The sequence below is a fragment of the Tremella mesenterica genome (assembly GCF_000271645.1).
Source record: "Tremella mesenterica DSM 1558 unplaced genomic scaffold TREMEscaffold_17, whole genome shotgun sequence".
Taxonomy (NCBI): domain Eukaryota; kingdom Fungi; phylum Basidiomycota; class Tremellomycetes; order Tremellales; family Tremellaceae; genus Tremella; species Tremella mesenterica.
Genome location: NW_006711241.1, coordinates 254,949 through 275,249, shown reverse-complemented (window position 1 = coordinate 275,249; position 20,301 = coordinate 254,949). Strand labels below are relative to the sequence as shown.

The 20,301-nt window shown below is 47.1% G+C and overlaps 4 protein-coding genes across 4 annotated transcripts; 3 read left to right on the top strand and 1 right to left on the bottom strand.

Moving 5' to 3' along the window:
- Positions 1-1,882: 1,882 nt before the first annotated feature.
- Positions 1,883-4,219, bottom strand: TREMEDRAFT_65919 (uncharacterized protein; the record flags this gene model as incomplete). The annotated part of the gene is made up of 6 exons (XM_007007999.1): positions 1,883-3,188; positions 3,239-3,585; positions 3,680-3,691; positions 3,717-3,817; positions 3,881-4,093; positions 4,147-4,219. The coding sequence occupies 6 exons, from the start codon at positions 4,217-4,219 to the stop codon at positions 1,883-1,885; spliced, it is 2,052 nt and encodes a 683-aa protein (XP_007008061.1).
- Positions 4,220-5,828: 1,609 nt separating this feature from the next.
- On the top strand, positions 5,829-8,929 carry TREMEDRAFT_45912 (uncharacterized protein; the record flags this gene model as incomplete). Its single annotated transcript, XM_007007965.1, has 6 exons — positions 5,829-5,992; positions 6,639-6,727; positions 6,944-7,747; positions 7,940-8,229; positions 8,416-8,472; positions 8,637-8,929. 6 exons carry the CDS (start codon positions 5,829-5,831, stop codon positions 8,907-8,909), a joined length of 1,677 nt encoding a protein of 558 aa, XP_007008027.1. The 3' UTR covers positions 8,910-8,929.
- A 1,449-nt stretch (positions 8,930-10,378) lies between these two features.
- TREMEDRAFT_65917 (uncharacterized protein) lies at positions 10,379-17,086 on the top strand (the record flags this gene model as incomplete). The annotated part of the gene is made up of 13 exons (XM_007007998.1): positions 10,379-10,911; positions 10,990-11,003; positions 11,053-11,127; positions 11,301-11,704; positions 11,869-12,597; positions 12,819-12,977; positions 13,122-13,440; positions 13,501-13,751; positions 13,924-15,647; positions 15,969-16,068; positions 16,263-16,308; positions 16,511-16,832; positions 16,945-17,086. 13 exons carry the CDS (start codon positions 10,379-10,381, stop codon positions 17,084-17,086), a joined length of 4,818 nt encoding a protein of 1,605 aa, XP_007008060.1.
- A 446-nt stretch (positions 17,087-17,532) lies between these two features.
- TREMEDRAFT_35565 (uncharacterized protein) lies at positions 17,533-19,832 on the top strand (the record flags this gene model as incomplete). The annotated part of the gene is made up of 5 exons (XM_007007941.1): positions 17,533-17,689; positions 17,834-17,866; positions 18,091-18,402; positions 18,520-19,217; positions 19,551-19,832. Coding segments are annotated over 5 exons (1,482 nt in total), but the record flags the coding sequence as incomplete, so codon positions are not given.
- Between the last annotated feature and the right edge of the window lie 469 nt (positions 19,833-20,301).

The following is a 20,301-nucleotide window of genomic DNA, read 5'->3' as shown; positions in this document are numbered from 1 at the left end:
CAACTCAGTCCTCGGCAAGGTAGGTGGGTAGAGGAGCTAGCTAACTTCAGGTTTAAAATGGTTTATCGGCCAGGAACCCAGGCAAGTCTTCCAGATGGATTATCTAGACGGGCGGACTATCATTCCGGGAAAGGAAGTACCATGGTACAAGAGAGCAACCTTATCCAAGGTCTGCCGAAGTTCGACGAAGTTGACGCCACCACGTCGGAGTTGCGTCACCTCCTTCGAGCATTGCAAGGGACAAGGGAGGTAAAGGAAAATGATCTTGTGGACCCTATGGATCTAGTACTTGGAGTTCAGGAGGACGAAGACATAGAAGGGGTCAGAGAAGAATTATTAGGAGTCGTTTGCGCTGAGTGTTCTCATCCTACGTGTAACGATAACGTGCAGGAACCAGGATCAATCACCGAACTACGCCGTAGTTCGCGGTCTCCTCTAATCCTTCGTGGGGGGTGGAACTCAAGAGGTTTCCTCACATTCGACGATCGCATTTATGTGCCGAACTACGCCGATGCTCGGCTGAAGATCATGAAGATGCGACATGACTCAGCCTTGGCCGGTCATCCAGGTTCGGCGAAGACTCTTGAACTAGTCCTGAGGGATTATGTCTGGGTTGGAGTAAGGAAGGATGTCGAAGATTATGTTGCTGGATGCGCGGTATGTCAGAGAGCGAAGACTAACAGACAGAAACCTCATGGGGAGCTTAAACCACTGGAGGTAGCTACGAAACCTTGGTCTAGCATCTCGATGGATTTTATCGAGGAGCTGCCAAATTCCCATGGATATAATTCCATCCTGGTAGTGGTGGATCGGTTGACCAAATGGGCCATTTTTATCCCGACTACGACGAAGTTAACCGCAGCCGGCCTATCAGAGTTGATATTGGACTATGTGGTGGCCCAGCATGGGTTGCCAGAGAATATAGTATCGGACAGGGGATCGAAGTTTACCTCCAAGTTCTGGAAGAATTTGACCGATAGTCTCGGAATAAGACTACATCTCTCTACTGCATATCATCCACAGACTGACGGACAGACCGAACGAACCAACCAGTCTTTGGAACTGTATCTTCGAATCTTCACCTCCTATCAGCAGAACGACTGGTCAAAGCTACTCGCTCGAGCTAGCTTTGCTTACAACAACACCCAGCACTCTGCGATAAACAAAACCCCATTCTATGCGAACTATGGATATCACCCTCGTTGGGCTGAAGAGATAAAGGCTAGCGAGGTCGAAGTGCCCGCTGCTACGGTGGTGGTAAAAGATTTGACTGAAATACACAAAGATTGTATCGAAGGAATTGAGAAAGCTAATGAGAAGTACGCCGAAGGATACAATAGGAAACACCGGACTACGCCGAACTTCGCGGAAGGAGACCTAGTGATGCTGTCGTTAGAGAATATTAAGACGAAGAGACCAATGAAGAAGTTAGATGTTAAGCAAAGTGGGCCGTACAAGGTAGTACGGCAGGTAGGTTCTCATGCTTGTAAATTGGAATTACCAGGAACGATGGCAGGTATCCATGATGTATTCCATGTCTCCTTGCTCCGTCCTTATCACCCTCCAATATTTCCTGGTCAGCAAGCTGAGCCACCTGGGCCAGTAGAAGTAGACAATGAGGGAGAGTCTTGGGAGGTAAAGGATATTGTGGACTCTAGAGTAAATAAGAGGTCAGGAAAGTTAGAGTACTTGGTAGAGTGGTTAGGTTACGAAGGAACAGACGATTCAGTATCATGGGAACCAGTGGAGAACGTCGATGGAGCTGATGACATATTGGCGAAGTTCCACGAACTTCACCCTACTAAGCCGAAGGAAGGGCGACTGCGAAGGGCTAGGAGATAGAACGTACTGCATACAACATAGGATTACAGCTACGTACCGCTCACTTGTCCTTACTCTTACCCTTACCTTTTCCTTTTCCTTTCTCCTTCGATCTACTCGGTCCCGCGGGATTGGTGTGGAGGCTACCGATGACCGAAGGTAGATCGAGAGTCTCAGACGGGAACGCAGTAGAGAGAGAAGCATTCCATGCCCGATTCATAGCCCCAAAGAAGTCACCGAAGTCCTGGACATCTCGAGCAGCTTGCATGCTCGGGGTCCTCCACAGAGAACGTATGGTCCGTAGACACTCGAAGGGAAGACTGAGGAGGTCGAGAGCAGTCTGGGCGGAAGCTGGGACACGAGAATTACTACGGCGACCTAACCAGTCAAGGGACGGTGGTGGCTCATACGCCATAGGAGTGACTAGGAAGGGGGTGTCGAACAGTCTTCGGCGAACATCGGCTATCTCAGTAAGGCTTCGGCGAGAGACGGCCGCTAACCTTGTCCTTGCTTCGTCGTCCAGAGCCCCAGTGTTGACTACATCTACTAACGCCGCAGTAAGATTGTTTAAAGCGTTAGCTTGACGAGAAGAGAAGTCAAGCAGGAGAGATGTATCATTTCGGGCGGCCTCAAGCTGAGTAGTGAGACCGAGGACGAGAGAACGATAAGTGGCGAATTCCTTTTCGTCCTCAGGAATACGGACGTCCAGGGAGATACGAGGGTGGACAAGGGACAACCGGGGAGCAGAGGGACCAGCACGCTGAGTATCTTCATTTTCCACATCACCATCATTGAAGGCAACCTCCTTCTCTTTAGATTTCCCTTTTGATTTCTTTAAAGAAGACTTCGGTGTCTTCTGGGGAGCAGAGGGAGGGGTGACGGGAGGGGCCGCCGAAGTGGCCGGAGTTCGGGTGCTGTGAGCCGGGGGAGAAGCTACCACTGGAGAGGACGGACGTGGCGCCGAAGGACGAGAGGCCGAAGAACGAGAGGCCGAAGGACGGGAGACCGAAGGAGCAGAGGCCGAAGGACGGCGAGAAGACGAAGGAGGAACAGCCGGGAGACGTGATGGGCCGGCCACAGGAGCGAAGGGCGACGGCGACGGAGGCGACGGGCGGAGGTCCGGCGAAGTACGGCGAACCGACCGGAGAGACGAAGGAGGTACCCGCGAGCGGGGGACAGACGCTGGAGTCTGAGGAGGGGGGAAGGGAGAAGCGTCGAAGGGACGGGGCGGGATGTCCCGGGCAGAGGAAACGGGACAGAAGGAGCAGGGGCCAGACGTGCATGAAGCACAACGGAGGGCCTTGTTGTGTGGCCTGACTGCCTTGAGGCAGGGCCAGTTTGGACGATTATACGTGATAATCTCACGTCTACTAATTAGCAGGAGTAACTTCGGCGTAGTACGAATAGGTGGACTCACCGGCAACGATCACACGCTTCGTCAACACCAACCGCGATCCAACGACCAGGCTCGGACTTCATCTTCTCCCACTTCACCCGTTTGGGCGAAGGCTCCCCTCTGGGAGAAGGGGGGGGAGCAGCGACGGGGGCGGCGGGAGCAGGACCGGCGGCGGGAGCAGGACCGGCGGCGGCAGCAGGAGCGATGGCGGCGGCAGGGCGGGCGGCAGGGCGGGCGGCGGCAGCAGCGGCAGCAGCGGCCGGAAGAGGAAGAAGAAGAGGAAGAAGAAGAAGAGGAAGAAGAAGAAGAGGAGAGGGAACGGCGTCGTTTCTGGCCCACAATTTGAGCAGGGGGAGGGGCAGGAGCGGCTGCGAGTTAGCAATGTCTTGGAGTGGAGAGCTAAAGAACAGATAAACAAGGCCAAGTTCGGCGAAGGTGTGAGAGGTTGGACGAAGAACTCACGCTCAGGACTATCTACGTTGTTGTCCTCTACACTAACCGCCACCATATCATCATCCGAGTGTTCCTCTAACTCGGTTTCACCCTCCGACACGATTCTATCATCCTCATCACTATAATCACCCCCTTTTCCTTCGAAGTCTGACTGATCGTCCGACTCCGAACCACTGAGCGAGTCCTGGTCGGAGGAGGACGGAGACTCACCAGGACGAAAGGCGGGCGTCCTGCGGCGAGGGCTGGCGGCAGGAGGGGAAGCAGAGCGAGAACCAGGAGGAGGAGAAGCAGAGGGAGAACCAGCGGGAGGACCGGCGGGAGGAGAAGCGGAGCGAGGAGGCGGGACATCGCCAGACGGCTCCCCCAAAGAGAGGGTGCCGAGGCCGAGGGAGGAGACTTGGCGAGATCTGTCGCCGAAGGAAACTGAACATCAGCCAAGTCCGGCGAAGTAAGGTAAGTGTCGAGGAATAACTCACGAGCAGACGACACCATACCACCAAAGTTCCTCATGGCGGCGAAAGGGTTAGATGTAGGAGTAGAAGGGGCCATGACGTTAAGATATTTAAATGAGAATAAAACTCGAGGCGATGATTCAAGGTAACAAATCTGTTTTCTAGGTAAGAGAGATAGAAAGTTTTGAAAGCAGATGGGAAAAAGAGAGAAGGTCGACGAACTGCTCAGTATTTAGTATAATCAAACCTAACCCCTCGTCGTCAACATGCAGCAAACTTCGCGTTTCATCAACAAAAGGCAGCGCAGGGACGATCAAAATTCCCACGCTATAGTGTCTCATCTCAATATAAGCGAGGGTTACTTCGACAAACAACGGTGTTGTTCGGCTGCCATTCAGGAAGCGTGTCTCACCTACAAAAGACACAGGGCTTCTTACGGCAAACCTCGACGAAGTTAGGGGAGTCTCATTGTCGGGTTCTGGAGTGAAAGGAGGCCCAACTACGAAGTGCGGCGCAAAGAGCAGAAGAGTGGAGGATGGTCATGGGGAGGGAGAGAATGGGGTACTACGCTGCTAAGTTCTCTTGCCACGACAGAGGTGTAATCGCTCACGAGGACGTTCGCGGCTAAAGAAGGGGGCGACTGTCACGAACTACGTCGTGACACCTCGATTACTCCACCAACAATGACCCTCCTTTGGCCATCAAAACCCCATCACGCCTTAACCTCTTTACTCTACACGTAACTCAGGACTTCTGACACCAAGTACGGCGAAGTTAGACGGGGTTAGGCTAAGTAGGGACAATGGGAGCAGAAGTACGGCGATGTTAGGCGGGGTTAGGCTAAGTAGGGACAATGGGAGCAGAAGTGCGGCGATGTTAGGCGGAGTTAGGCTAAGTAGGGACAATGGGAGCAGAAGTGCGGCGATGTTAGGCGGAGTTAGTCGAAGGAGGAAGAGGATGGCCGAGGGCTCGGGGAAGTTGGACGAAGTGCGTTGAAGTACGTCAAAGCGCGAGAGGGTTGGATGAACGTCTAGGAGGAGTAGATAATATTAGCTGAGAAGATCGCTGAAGTTCTTCAGCGATCCTTGATTGTTGTCAGTAGTAAAAGACAGATAGAGATAGCTATAAATCAAGATACATCGCCATCAGTAGATCAAAACCCTAGTTAGAGTAACTACGCCGAAGTACGCCGTAGTTACACCCCTTTCGACGTCTGCGCCCTCCTGGTTGGGTGAGACATCGACTCAGAGCGTGAAGTTAGCCGAGGTTCGTCGACCGTCGGTCTATTAAGAAGTAGTTGTTCGACGGCCGTGACACACATAATCCGAAAACCGGTCCGAAACCCACTCTAGGGCTGTCAATATGCATGATACACATGATCTCTATGCATTTCATGCATCCTGAACTCTGCAGGATCATTCTACATGTCTTACATCTTCAGAATCTGCAATATTGATGAAGTGTAGGGATTTGGGTGAGTAGTGTAGGTATTTGGGTGAGTAGTGTAGGGAAATGGGTGAAATGGCCAAATTTCCGTCGGGATTAATTCGAGTTCCGTCGCGATTATACAGTTTCGCTCCACTTTGGCTCACCACCAACGTTGGTGTTTTACCCTCTCTTCTATTCACCATCTCCATTCTGCCCATGTTACCGTTACGGTGTCGTTTACATACATAAAGCTACGGAATACGGAGGAGAAGCAGAAGATGTCTCTTTGGACTCATACCAGAGCTTGGTACACCTACACCATAGCTGCAGAGGTCTGGTCAGCATGTGGGGTTGTAAGTCTTCCTCTGTTCGACTATAAACAAACACATCTTTCTCTGTCCCTCCCAAGTGCTTGGACTCTCGGAATGTATAGTAAGGACTTGTGATTCGTAATCTATATCCTTACCTAGCACTCAGAGGAAACAGGAGCTTGACATCTGCTTCTTTCTTAGCACGCTACCGAACTGACCCATTCTTCGTGCATCCTTGAAGAAACTGATACATAGGCAATCTTTTGGCCTATCACCCTCGAACGTACGTCGACTCCTCTCTTTTTCCCACAACGATCTCTTCTCATTAACATTCATCATCACCCCTAATAACTTGCGGTCATTCATCGAATTTCTTTTTCTCACCACCCTACCCCACCTTATCACAAGGGAAAGCAGAAACCTTGCGGCAGCGAGACTTGTGTGTCACAACGTTCTGATCCAGAGATGAAGTGTCCTGGTCGGGATGAAGGGAGAACACTAATAATCAGATATGGCAAGAGAGATAGGTTATCTAGCCCCCGACTATATCACACCATGCACCCTTGTGGACCGACCGGCATTGGAGACTGCGTGCAAAGCTAGGATATTGGGAATCATGGTGGACACTGCTTCATTCAGGTGAGCACTTACCTTCCTCCCTCCCCCCTCCCTCTTCCCTTTTCCCTTGACCAGAACCTCCTGGTCATGGGTGAGAAGTTCGTCATACCTCGAAACTCCTTCACTGTTGCCGCCCGCTGAGCTACACCTGTGCTGAAGCATACTGATTCGCAGCATGTACGTCAAGTCAATATCGGTCTTCATACAAGCTTTGTGTATCATCTCAGTAGGATCTCTGGCAGATTCTCGTAAGTTCTTTTCCTATGACATGACCACACCTCAATGACCTTCTACACTAAGCGGCCATCGGCGGTTCCAAATGCTTGGAAGGGTGCTCGTATGTCTCTTGAACTCCATATAATCTGAGTTTGCTGTTAGGGGACTGCAGGGAAGACAAGAGTGACTGAGGAAGGGAGGAAGGAGGAGAGGAGAGAGAAAGGACAGTACACCATACTGAATATCAGCTTTCTGGCGAAAACGTCTTTTGGTCATCTTCGCACTCACCGGCTCCATATCAGCCATCCTTCTATTCCTCTTTCCCTCTTCCCCCAATCCCTCTCTTCCGATCTTAGCGGCACTGCTGAACATCCTCGGTAGTGTCACCTACTCCACCACTTTGGTATGTAGCAACGCATTTCTTCCTTCTCTTGCCAGAGAGGATCCGGTCGTCAGAGCAGCATTTAAATCGCTCCAAAGTTCCGACCCCTCTCTTCCACTCGAAACTGATGACGAAGAAGGGAATATTATACCTCCTTTACTTGATGACGCAGTGAGAGCCATCTCTACACAGGATTTAGCATCATCGGATCCCGCAATCTTACCAACTCCGACTCATCCAACGTCTCTTCCTGCCGATATATCGGAAGAGGGACGAGACATTCAGACGGAAGATGAACAACACGCTCAAGCATTGCTCAGTCTGACTACCTCACGTATATCAAGTACAGCCTACGCTCTCGGTTTTTTATCAGGTGTATCAGTCCTTTTACTGCTTACTATACCCGTATTGAAATTACATGGGTCCACTTCCGCCCTTCGATTAGCCATCGGGATCAGTGGATTGTGGTGGGGGATCTTCACTATACCAGCTTGGATCGGGCTTCCTTCTGGCTCTAAGAAGGGGAATGATGTTGGCGAGAGTAGCGGAGGAAGGTTGGGCTGGTTGGGAATGGGATGGAGGAGAGTGGGGGATATGATTAGACCAAAGGAGATGAGAGAATTACGGGATTTATTCGTCTTGTTGGTAGCTTGGATCTTTCTTTCTGATGGTGGGTTCTGTCTGTTATCACCCCCTATTCCCTTGGATCCAATCTTCACGTTCTTGCTCTGTGTCCATACCCTTCGTCATTCGTTTGATTAGACGTTTCCCTACGACGTTCTAACGTATCAAGGCGTACACCGATCATAGCAAAAAAGAGCTGCAACGCATCAGGCATTTTAAACTTTCATCTGACGACTAGGCTTCCACACGACAACCTACACTGCCATCCTCTACGCCTCTTCGACCCTCCGAATGTCCCCAGCTGGGATCATCGCTATCGGAGTCCTTGTTCAGCTCTCCGCCATCTTCTCTTCCCTCCTCGCTCCAAAATTACAAAGACGAATGGGATGGTCAAACTTGCATTTCTTGTTGAGTGTCACGGTGCTCGGCTTGGTGTTGCCGCTGTACGCTGTGATTGGGCTGGTGTTGCCTTTTGGAGGGTTGAGGACGCAGGGAGAGATGTATGTCGCTGCCGGATGGTTTGGGCTGGTGAGTGTTTTTCACCTCTCTTATGTGTTCGTGGAGATCACGAGTTTACCCATTCACTCCACTTTGTTTAAAGCTGGTGCAGCTGGTCCTGGTTCTGAATAATCTGCTGGGCAGTAGAGTCATGTCCTGCTTTTCCCAAGAGGATGGTGCTAAGCCCGAGGGAAACATTGACGCTGACGATGACAGCTGTATGGACCATTTAGCTCGTACTCTCGTGCCGTCTACGCCGAGCTCATACCACCTGTAGGTCGTCCCTTCTATCGTCTCTCCAACTCTCTTTCCCCTCTGATTCGTTGTGGCTTGTTCTGCAACATGAGAGCTACTTTGAATCCATCGTGTGAACCACTCAATACGACCACACATCAAGGTCAACTCTATGATTACGTCAAATCGAGTTGAAATATCAGAACCACGAATCATCGTTTTTCTCTCTATTTGCCCTCACCGACAAATCAGCCTCGTTCATCGGACCTCTAGTGGTAGGCTTGATAGCGGATACGACAGGAAACATTCGATTAGGATTTGTCTTTCTTCTCATCATGCTCTCCGTGCCTATTCCAGTGCTCTTACGAGTGAACATATCACGAGGTAGAGAAGACGCCTTACGATGGTCTGAGCGTCGACGAATAAAAGTAGAAGAGAGGTTGAATGGGGAACGAGTGGGTTTATTGAGCGAGTGAGATCTATCTTATATCTTAATATTTTCTCTCCTCCTCTTTCTTATCTTATGCTTTAGCTGATGTGTTGATGGGACCTGAATACTAATCCTCTCCTTGTTCTTTCATTCAAGTATTCATCATTCCGAATGTATAACACCAACGTGTTTCGATGTTGCATGGCCAACACGTTTCCCCAACCAGTCATATACGAGTAGACTGACATCTCAATCTGTACTCGTGTCTTCACCGTGGATAGTGACGTGTGCGATAAGTTATTTGAGAGGGAGGAGAAGAAGCCAAAGGAGGTATTGTAATTGTGATTTTGTGAAACACGTTGATCTAGTGCCCCCCCATAATCACATTGCCCCATTTCTCTCTTCATCGTCTTCTCTTCCTTCTCTACTTGCCACCTTCTCACTTCTCTTCATACCTCTCACATCACCATCTCTCTCGACGTATGGAACAGCGTCGACTCACAAGTCAAACGAAAAGGGTTGAACAATAATCTACCTTCGAAATCAAATTCCTCCTTTGGCACACACGTCTTTTCTTCCCAAAGGATTCTATCCTATTTCACTTTCATACAGTATACCAAAGGCTACTTGATACACATACGATCTTACGAAAGGGGATAAGCGACAGTACAGAGAAGAGAGACAATAGAGAGCGGGTAGAAGTAGAGGAAAAGGAAGAGAAAGATTAATCAGAATTTCGAAAAAAAGAAACCAAAGGAGGTGAATCTCAGATTGGTTGTATAAGATGGCGACGAAGACGGTGAGACAACCAAGAACAGTACCGGGAGAGAGGGAGAAAGTGAGGAATAGGGGGGTTAATACAGTTCGAGGTGAGTTAATTGTCTCTTCATAGTCATCTCACTCTCATTGCTCGATCTCCATTGGATCTCATCACTTGTATCTTCTCCTAATCCAGTCGGGATAGAGTGTGTGAGGGTGAGAGTGAGAAGTATGAATCAGATGAATTCCCTTCTGAGTCTATTCTCCCAAGGGCCTACAAGAGAATTGAAGAGTGGAAGGGATGCGTAAATGTCTAGAAACTTTTGAGATTTCGGAAAGTACCAAGAGGTTATTGTCAACCAAAAAGATATCCTTTGGGACAACAATACATCCTCTTTTTCTACTCCTTTACACACTTTCCATCCTCTACGTTCATCCATCTTCCTCTGCTATCCATCACTCCTTCTTGGAAATCCAGTTTCTGAAAGACTCAAACCATTCTATTCTGTTGCCACCTTGTTCTTTTTCACCTCTACTTCCTACCAATTCGGGTGCCGGTCACCTACACCTCTCCAAATCGCACGTACACCTCTCATCTCTCGTAAATTATCGGTAGATCAAACCCTTCCTTCAATCTCATCTCTCCAATACCAGGAATTCAGCGCCATCTCGCTGAACTTGAGTGGATGAATCAGTTGAAGTGACGACTAGAATTTTACAGTGAATTGAAGAAGTGTCGAGGATCATTCATAAACTATGGGAAGTGTAGATATGCTAACACCTTCTCTCCCGACTTTTGTTCTTTCTTCAACATATGATCCTCCTTCTTCACGTACATGGTCACGAACTCGTTCTTTCTCCGCACCACCTACTATCGAAAATGGTATTCCACCTACTACGGCTTCAATCTACAATACTACTCTTCCTCCTACTTCTGTCAATGTAAATCGACCTCATTTATCATTCCCTCCTTATACTGCCTCTCGACAATTGATCAATCTTTTAAATCCACCCAATAACAATGTAAACGACCCACGGATGTTCTCAAATCTTGTTAATCCTCTTTATCCTTTACATCCAACTGATCATCCTCGTCCTTCGGTTTCTGTTCCTGTTCGTGGTCCTTCCGATCCCTACGGTCCCTCTCACCCCGCCCTTGGAACACCTATATTGATTCCTCTTCCGGTACCTCCTTTCGAACCTTATGGTACTTTGACAAATTCAGGTCAAGTTAGTGAACAAGCTCCAGGAGTATTGGAAGAATTAAAAGCTGTACAAGGAACACCTTCGTGAGTTTTCTTTCTTCTTTTTCTTCTCATCTTGAGGAAAGGAAACTTTAAGCTGATCATGTCTTTTTTCGAAAACAGTACGAGACATAAAGGTGAGTTTTGGTTGTTACCCTATGTGTAATTTTTCAAACTGACGGATAGTCTTACCTTGGGTAGAAATGACACAAGGACAAGAGTTTGAAGATACTCCAGGTTTATTTGGACCTTACGATTCTCGTGGGTTTCGTCAACATCCCTCACCCATCGTCCTTCAGCACTTCATCTCCTCGACAAATCTCACATCCCCATGTCAACTACACTTACCCTTGGTTTGTCACCTACCCACATTCCTTTAAATTCTACGAGGGAGGAAAGAGTAAAAAAGATGGATTCCTCGCTGACACTCCCAGAACCCCCTACTCGTCCAGGCACACGCGATCCCACACTTGTCGATTCCACAATCCCTCATCCACCTGCACGATCCAATCACCCATTCGCCTACACGCCTATCAACACTGTCCCTTTCTCCGTCCTTGGTCCACCCAACAATGGGAACGGGATTATCGATGCTACGGCCGCTTTGGCCGAACAGGATCGTATGCGTAATCGGGAAAGTGAGGTTCTCAGTCGAGGGGCTGGGATGAGGGTATCAAGTCAACCACAAGGGCCGCTGGTCGGTGTAGTGGAAGGCGATTTGACACCAGGTAAGACTGGGAGTGCGGTGAGTGCTGGAATGGGAACTTTTGGGAGGGAACCAAGTGTAGAGCCGGTTCCTATTCCTGCGGGTATACCATGGGGTGGACAAGTGAAAGGGGTGCGTGCGCGTCTTTGATCTAATGCCACATCTCTCTCCTGCCCCTTATTCCCTCCTTGCAGCAGACCTCAACTCCTTTCGACCTCACTGACAGTAGTGGAGTACTGTGCGGTTCGTGTTGACTACCTGAACTGATTGGAGTTGGATGCGTTGTTGACCGACAGAGCCCTACGAAAACAGCTAGCTCACCAAGGAAACCTGTCCCTAGTCAAACACCTCGTACTCCTGGTCCAGCCCCAACGCAACCTCTTCCTCCACCCCCCAAAACTCCCTCAGCCCCGGCCCGTCCTCGTACAACCGGCCCTCAAGTTGACACCCAATCTCAGGCCGGTCCTCATGTACATCATCCCCACCCCGAACACCCATTCGATGTCGGTGAAGCAGCACGCAAACAAGCCGAAGCTATGCAAGCTGCTCGTGCAGAAGCTTTAGCTCAATTAGAAGCCGCGACTCGTACTTCACCTCAAGCTCCTGATACTCGTCAAACAGCCATCGGTCAGCTCGTTCCGGAGGGTCTGGGAACAGGACAGAAAGGTCCAAGACAGACATATGAAACTTCTACCAGTGGACCTTCTTTCGGTCATTTGTTACATCAAGATGGACGTCCTATCACAGGCAGGTTTTCTGCTCAACCAGAACCTCCAAATCCCGCTTCTCGTGGTAGTGTTGGAATAGGAGGAGCAGGAGCTTTCTTCAGAATACCTTTTGGAGTTCCATTAGGTTTAGGAGTTCCGAGACCTTTGATGGTCATGAGGTCTGATACGGGTTTAGGAATGGGATTAGGTTTGACACCGCAAGGTGTACAGCAAGAGGCTAGACATATAGGTGAAGTTGCGGACAAAGTGGAATTGGATAGGAAAAGTAGGAGTGCTTTTGTGGAATCGATTGCAGATGTGAGTCAATTGTTCATCTCGTTTATTCTCCTCCCTCACTCTCACTCTCACTCTCACTCATATCCTCTGCTTTATGTGGCATCAAGTGTGTTTCCTTCTGGCAAAGTGTGTTCCTAAATAGCTGTTCCAATACTCGGAAGGGAAGACGTCAGTGAATCTTCCCACGCCATTGCTATGAAAATGATACCCTCGAGACGGAAGAGACATCGCTGATAAGATAGGAAGAAGAACCAGTGAATCCCAATGCTAGATCACCGTCTGTTCCGCCCAAAACAACCGAGCGGGCTATACAAAAAGCGCCTACCCAGGCAGATGAGATAGCGTTTGACCCTGCTCGAGCTAGTAGCCAGATTCTACTCACTCGTCCTTCATCTGGTGTTGTAAGTCTTATTTTCTCTGTCGACAACCTCTTTTCTCCTCTCTCCATTATCTGAGAATCCTTTCACGCTGGACGACTGTCACTCCACATTGCCCACTTTCAATTCTCCGCTGCGTTCATTTTGATCATACTCGCTCATTCTCAGATTCCTGAAGGCTCCAATCAACCCTTGAATATGCCGCATTCCAGAGCTCCTACTACGGGCGCACCTTTACCACATATCTCAGAAGTCCCAACTTATCAACCCGCTCCTCCTACGGGAACAGTGAAATCGGTCCGATTACCATCCGGAGCAAACACCATCATCCCCGCTCCTACCGTCGCATCTACCATCCATGCTCCACAGCCCGACTCTGCGTCTCTCTTACAAGGAGGAGGTTCAGTGATCAACGGTAATCATTCTCCTTACGCACCATCGGTGGCTCCAACAACAACAAGCAATGTACATCGTTTAGTCGCTGAAAGTAAGTTTCACGATGAGACACTTTGTCAATTGTTAGATGCTGCTAGATTGAATTTGATAGGTGACGAAGCGAAGAAAGCTTTGAACCGTGCGGCTAGAGCTAGGGTGATAGAGTTGAAAGATATGCGTGTGAGAGGGGAGATGCCACCTGAACCTGTCATTCCTGATGTGAATGAGAGGGAGAAAAAGTCCAAAAGTAAGCGGAGCAAATCGAGGGATTCACATACACATCGGAAAGTCAGTGGAAGGACGGAGAGAAATGTCTCAGGACGGAAGGCCGAGAATGATTCTCCTCCCCAATGGGCGCAAGAGGTATGTTTATTTCTCTCACATCATCTGTCTTCTATCCTCGTCCATACCGTTTCACTCATATAGTTGTGTCTTTCAAATACCACTTCATCTCGGTGGTCCTCCCATTCTCGCCTTGTCTGAACAGTTCATCGAACAGATTGCGCGACAACCCGAGTTCAGAGCTGATAGAGAGATCATGAATCGTCTTGGAGCGTTCGAATCTCGTTTTTCCGAATTGGAGAAAAGTCAACAACAATTTGCCCCTGATCAAAACGTCCAACAAACTCCTTCAGACGATCCTACCATCCGAGGTGAAATCACTCCTGCCCAGATGCAAGATCCTCTTGGAGATCTAGTCCGTCACCTCATCCTCCATGATCTTTCCGGATCTCCAGGTGAACCAATGATGACGATCCCATCTTACTTAATGGATCAACCAAGAGCTTCTATTCATACCATTCAACCTACCGCTCCACCCACGATCGGTTCCAGAGGACGACAAAGTGAACACCAAGTACAACAATCTATTCAAGGTACTATTCCTCAACCTGGAGTCTCTCAAAATGGGACTGTTCATCAACAAAGTCTACACCAAAGTCAAAGTCAAACTCAAAGTCCTCATACTATCCCTGTCACACATGTTCCTACTACCCCTGGTACACATAATCAATCAACTACACCAGGTACGAATCCTCAAATTAGTGGAAGAGGTATGACACTTAACGCCGATCCTTCTGGTGAACTTTTGACTTGGGGTTCAGATGTTGAATTTCCAGAACCAGGTGAAAGTGTTCCTCCCCCTAGACCTAAGACAGGTATGGCACCACCATCTATTTTCATCCAAGCTCCTACGGATAGTAATATGGGTAAATCCATGGGTGTTAGTGTTACGCCCAGTGCTAGAGGTACAGCTTTACCCGCCCAAGAAATACAAACAACGCCCGGAGGAGTTGATCAAGATGTTGATTCGGATCATCAAACACATAAAACCCATCAGACTCAACAAACTCAGAAAACTCATCATACGGCATTACCAGATCCACTTCAAAGAGATCTTCCACCTGTACCATCTGAAAGTATAAGATCACATCGTTCTTCTCCAGCACAAATGTCCAATGAAGGTTATCCTCCATTACCACCTTCTACAGCACATGACCAAGGGCAATCTATGAAAGATTCTTCTAAAGCTTTTTCTGGTAAAACGGTAGGAGGACAAGGATGGCAAGAAAATACACCTTCAATGACGAGAACTGTACCTATTCAACAATCTCAAATAGGTAAGACGACTTCAGTCGCTAGGACAGTACCACCTGGTATGATGTACATTCCTGGTTTGGCACCACTTGGAGAGGTAATGGGACAAACACATCCTGGTGTAGATCCAATGGGTGGGATGAGTACTGTACCTCAACAAGTAACGGATATGGAAAATCAGATAAATCAACAACAACAAACAAATATTCCTAGAGATTCTCATAATTTCTCTTCTCCAACCTTTCATACAGCCCCACAACCCGGTGAAACGCAACGAGAAGTGACTCAACCTTATCCCCAACAACAATCTCAAATATACACAGCTCAACAACTCAATGAACTCCAACCTCAATCGAATCAACAACCTTCTCAATATCCAATTCAACAAGGTACAATGCCACAAACGTATTTCGTTCCTATGCCAGAACATCCGAAGGAAAAAGATATGATCCATATTTACGATCCTGAACAACCTCATCAGGCTCCTTCTTCAGGTGGAGGTGGAGGGGTCATACCTCCTTGGGATTTGATAACTCAGAGATTATATAGTTGGGCTTTAGTTTGGGAAGATGAAAGTTTTGTTAGAGCTTTGGAAAATGTTAGTTTGGGTAAACAGGTCGAAGAGTTTCCTTTGACGGTTTTCACAATGATGACTTTTAAACGGTAAGTAAAACTCTCCTTTTTAAACCCTTACTTTATCTCTTTTCTCCTGGCGTGTCTCATCTTCCCATTCTTTTTCTTCCTGGACCTGTTATCTGTCTCAATATGGAACTTTTTTCTGTCCGATCGGCATAACCTCAGCGTGAGAAACACAGCTCGCAATATGATTACAATCACCTTCACATTAGTAGGCGGGACTCGCACTTTTGCTCTCAAAGACTCATCAAGTGACCCACATCCATCATGACACTTTACACAACCTGCTTGTCGATGATTGAATACGGTTCCGTTTTCCGGGGTGTACCGTCAGACGCTAATGTACAGATTATTGAGACACAATCTATCCTCCACCCAGCCAAAAAATTGTGACAAGTTGTTCGTCCCTCCCGCCATGGCGGACGCCATCAATAATGCTGTACATGGAGTGAGTGTTCTCTCTTGTGTCTGTACTCTGTTCCATATCTCATTCAAGTCTTTGCCTTGCTGGGAGAGACATGAGTCATACTTGGTCAAATGCATCCCTGGTCAGCCCAGAAATGAAGTCCGGATTGCTATGACATCTCCCATGTACTGTAGAGGTCTTGAAAGAGAAGTCTTCGGGGTCAAAGCTGATTGTAGAAACACTTTACTTTGGCCCAACAGATCCTGGAGGAATTATGGTATCGTAAGTCCTCCTCCTCCTCTCTCTTTCCACCCTCCCTGGGGCTTCACTCCTCCTGTCACCAATCTGCCCTTCATCTCTCTGTTCTCATCCCTACAGTGTATTTACCTCAAGTCTTAAATCCGCGACACGACTCCTCTCACCTGGTCCCATATGTCCCACCTGATTCCGCAAGCATGGTGAAAATCCCTCCTCTGACACACAGCATTCGGCTTCAACGACCCACCAAGAATCATCATTGCCCTTTCAAAACATCGTCAAGAACCCGATCACTGGACCGCACACCGATTCGACCTGACCAACGGTCATTTGACCTCTTACGTCGTCCGTACCCCGCTGGCGGGACAAGCGGCGATGCACGATGGTAGACCTTTCATGTGGTGGCATGCTATACGTCTCGCATGGCCTCAGTATGATATACCTCCTCCTGAGAATATGAGACAGAGGACGGAAGTGTTTGACAGACCTGTAGAGGTAAAAGGGGATAATAGTTTATTGGCTTCGAATATAGCTAGGAATTTACTTTTGTGAGTTCCTTCTAACACCTCTCAATCACCGTCATAACTCTTGTCTCCTCTGTGGTACATTTGCATATTCCCCATCTCACTTTTTGGATAGAAGTATGTCACTAAACTCCAGGGGATATCGTCCGGAAAGACAAACCGACTTGAACAAGATGCGCGAGCTGGTATGGACCGAAGTCAAACGATTGTTGCAGAAGAAACGTACGGGAAGATTAGCATTGGATATGGATTCTTCCGAGCATGTCTACGAATTGTGATCTGGATACCACTAGTTATACTATCTTATACTTTGCTTCCAAACCTGTACTCTTGCTGAAAGAGTGAGACTGTTGGATGGATATGACCCGTATTGAATCTTTGCCTGTAGAAGACGGTATGAATATTCTTTGTTCCTTGCAAGTGTCGAGCCCCTTGTTGAAGTAATCAAAATAAGCTCCCTAGCCAATGGTCCTGCAGGCCTATTTTTCCAACACCCCTTGACAGAGTGGTATTGTTTACGTAATCATCTTGAGCCTCAGTTCTCGGACTGCGCGCCGTTTCTCTTTCCCCTCACTCTACACAGTACTACTTGTCCAAAAGTCCCCAGTGGATATACATTCTTTCTACTCAACCTTCCTATTCCCTTGTGCGTCTCACACATATCTAGAAATAGAGACGATAGTGCGGTTGGAGGTAAAAACCGAATGTTGTCGTAACGAGTAGGATGGCACCGTCCATAACTACCCTTTCGACACAATACGCACTCGTCATCGATGCAGGTTCTTCAGGTTCGAGGTTACAAATATATTCATGGAGAGATCCCGATTTGGAAAGAGCTGAGATATTGAAGGAAGTACAAGAGGCTAGAAAGGGAAGAGGAGGTAGGAAATGGTGGTGGAAGGATGTATGGGTAAAGGGGAAAGGTAAAGGGAAGGGGAAAGGGGAAGGGGAAGAAAAGGTTTGGACAGAGAAAGAAATGGAAAGAAGAGCTTTGAGAAGGTTGGTAAGAGTTGGAAAAGGTGTAGAAGGGGATGGATGGGTGAAAAGGGTTGAACCTGGTGAGTTTTGTTGTTTCTCATATCAAGCTCGTTCCCGTCTTGGTGACGTGTGGACCTGCGCTGTACTTGCAGACGTGAGGTGGATTGTCAGGGTGACAGCCAATCACTTTTCATACGATACCTCTGGTCATCTTAGCAGGTTATTCGCATGTTGGTTTGTACAGTTTTATGTTCGTGATATTTGAAATCGAGATGATAGTAGAGAAGTATATGCTGACTATTAGGTATCTCTTCCATCTCTCCTGAAGATATCCCATCTTACCTCGCTCCTCTAATCACTCACGCCCTTGAACAAATCCCTCCTTCTCAACATCATCGTACACCCATTTATCTCTACGCAACAGCTGGAATGCGTTTACTTTCCGATGACACTCGATCTGCCATTCTGACTTCCGCTTGTGATACAATCCGATCTTCTTCCCCTTTCTCCATTTCTGGACCTTCTTCCGCCGGTCCATGCGGTGAGAACATCAGAGTTATTTCAGGTGAAGAAGAAGGTTTATGGGGATGGGTAGCTGTTAATTATTTAATGGATGGTTTCGGACATGCTCCTCCTTACCCATCCTCCTCCTCTTCTACATTATCATCATCATCAACAACAACAGCCGAAGGAAGTACTATCACAGGACTACTTCCTTTAGCTCCATTAGCAGAACCTCCACCTGATTCATCCGAACAATACGTAACTCCGGTGGATATCAATCATCATTCACCTACATTCGGTTTCCTCGATATGGGTGGTGCTTCAACACAATTAGCTTTCAGTCCAACTTCTTCTGAAGTTTTCAATTCAGGATTTCCAAAAGAACAACTTCGAACTGTTTCTTTAAAACTTTTATCTGGTGAACAAGTCGAATGGTCAGTTTTCGTAGCTTCTTGGTTAGGATTCGGTACGAATAAAGTTCGAGAAAGATATTTAAATTCTTTAATCGAAAATTGGAAATCATCAAACGACATATTAGATCTTTCCATACCTATTCAAGATCCATGTTTACCATCGAATTTATATATACCTTCTTCTGAACCTAATAAATATCCTGGGTTTTTAGGAATAGGTTCTTTTGAAAATTGTTTAAAAGATTTAAAACCTTTATTAGATCATCATGTTCCTTGTCCTACGAATCATTGTTTATTCGCGGGATTACCAACACCTCAAATAGATTTTGAAAGAGAAGATCAAAGAGGTTTTATTGGGATAAGTGAATATTGGTATACCGCTCAACAAGTTTTAGGTTTGGGTGGTATTTGGGATTGGGGAGAATGGGAAAGAGGAATGAATGAATTTTGTTCAAAAGATTGGAATAATATAGAACGTCAGGTCGAACAGGAGAAAGGGTGGTTGGGGAGTCAGGTGAGTTGCGTTTTCTCTCGTCATTCACTTTTCACTTCTTTCTTCTCCTTACGGGATTATCTCCCGAGTTACTATCTCTTATCCCACGGTCCTTTCCTTCATCTTACCTTTGTAACGATGCCTCTTCCTCCCTCTCTATCCATCCTGAACTTGAATAGCCCCCCTCGGAATATGGGCAGCAGTTTGACAGCCTGATATCTTAACCTTGCCGACATCTGTGTGTTGCGGTGTGGTCGATCGATTATCTCACTCTCGTGCCTCTATATCATCTCTCACTCTCGTGCTTCTCTAGCTTTCACCTGGTGGATTATCAGTTCATATATTAATTCCCAGGTCGAACTGTCCCGACTACAAACACAATGTTTCAAAGGAGCTTGGGTTTCAAATGTCTTACATGAAGGTATCGGTATCCCTCGTCTTGTCGACGCAAAAGGGACCGATACAATCACCGGTGGATCCATTGGTGATACAGCCCTCGAAGCTGCTAGAAGAGCAAGAGAGAAAGGATTAGCAAGTAAAAAAAGTCATTTTCAATCAATGGATGAAGTAGATTCTACAACTATAAGTTGGACATTAGGAAAGATGATTATCGAAGCTAGTCAATCTATACAACCTACTTCTCATTGGTATTCATCACCATCACTCCCATTCGATTTATCCATCGTATCTGATAAAATCGATCAAATGGGATATTGGAGTTATCCTTTTTTCTTACTCTTTTTACTCTTTGGTGTATTAGGATTTTCTATATTCAAAAGAAGATTCAAACGTTGTATACCGAATACTAGAAGAGTAAGGAAATCTTCAATTTCAACATCATATGAACCTCTTCAAACTTCAACATACTCATTATCATTCAAAAATTCATTTTGGTCATTATCATCATTATCATTCAAAAATTCTTTATGGCCATTATCGATATCATCAAAAGATTCGATATATACAAAAGAACCTGTTTCTTATTTAGATGATACTTCTGAACCTTTATCTTTATCATCTTTATCAAAACGTAATTCAAAATATCGTTGGTGGTTAATAAAAAGTACCAATTTCATTCGAAGGATACTACCTTTAAATTTCAATA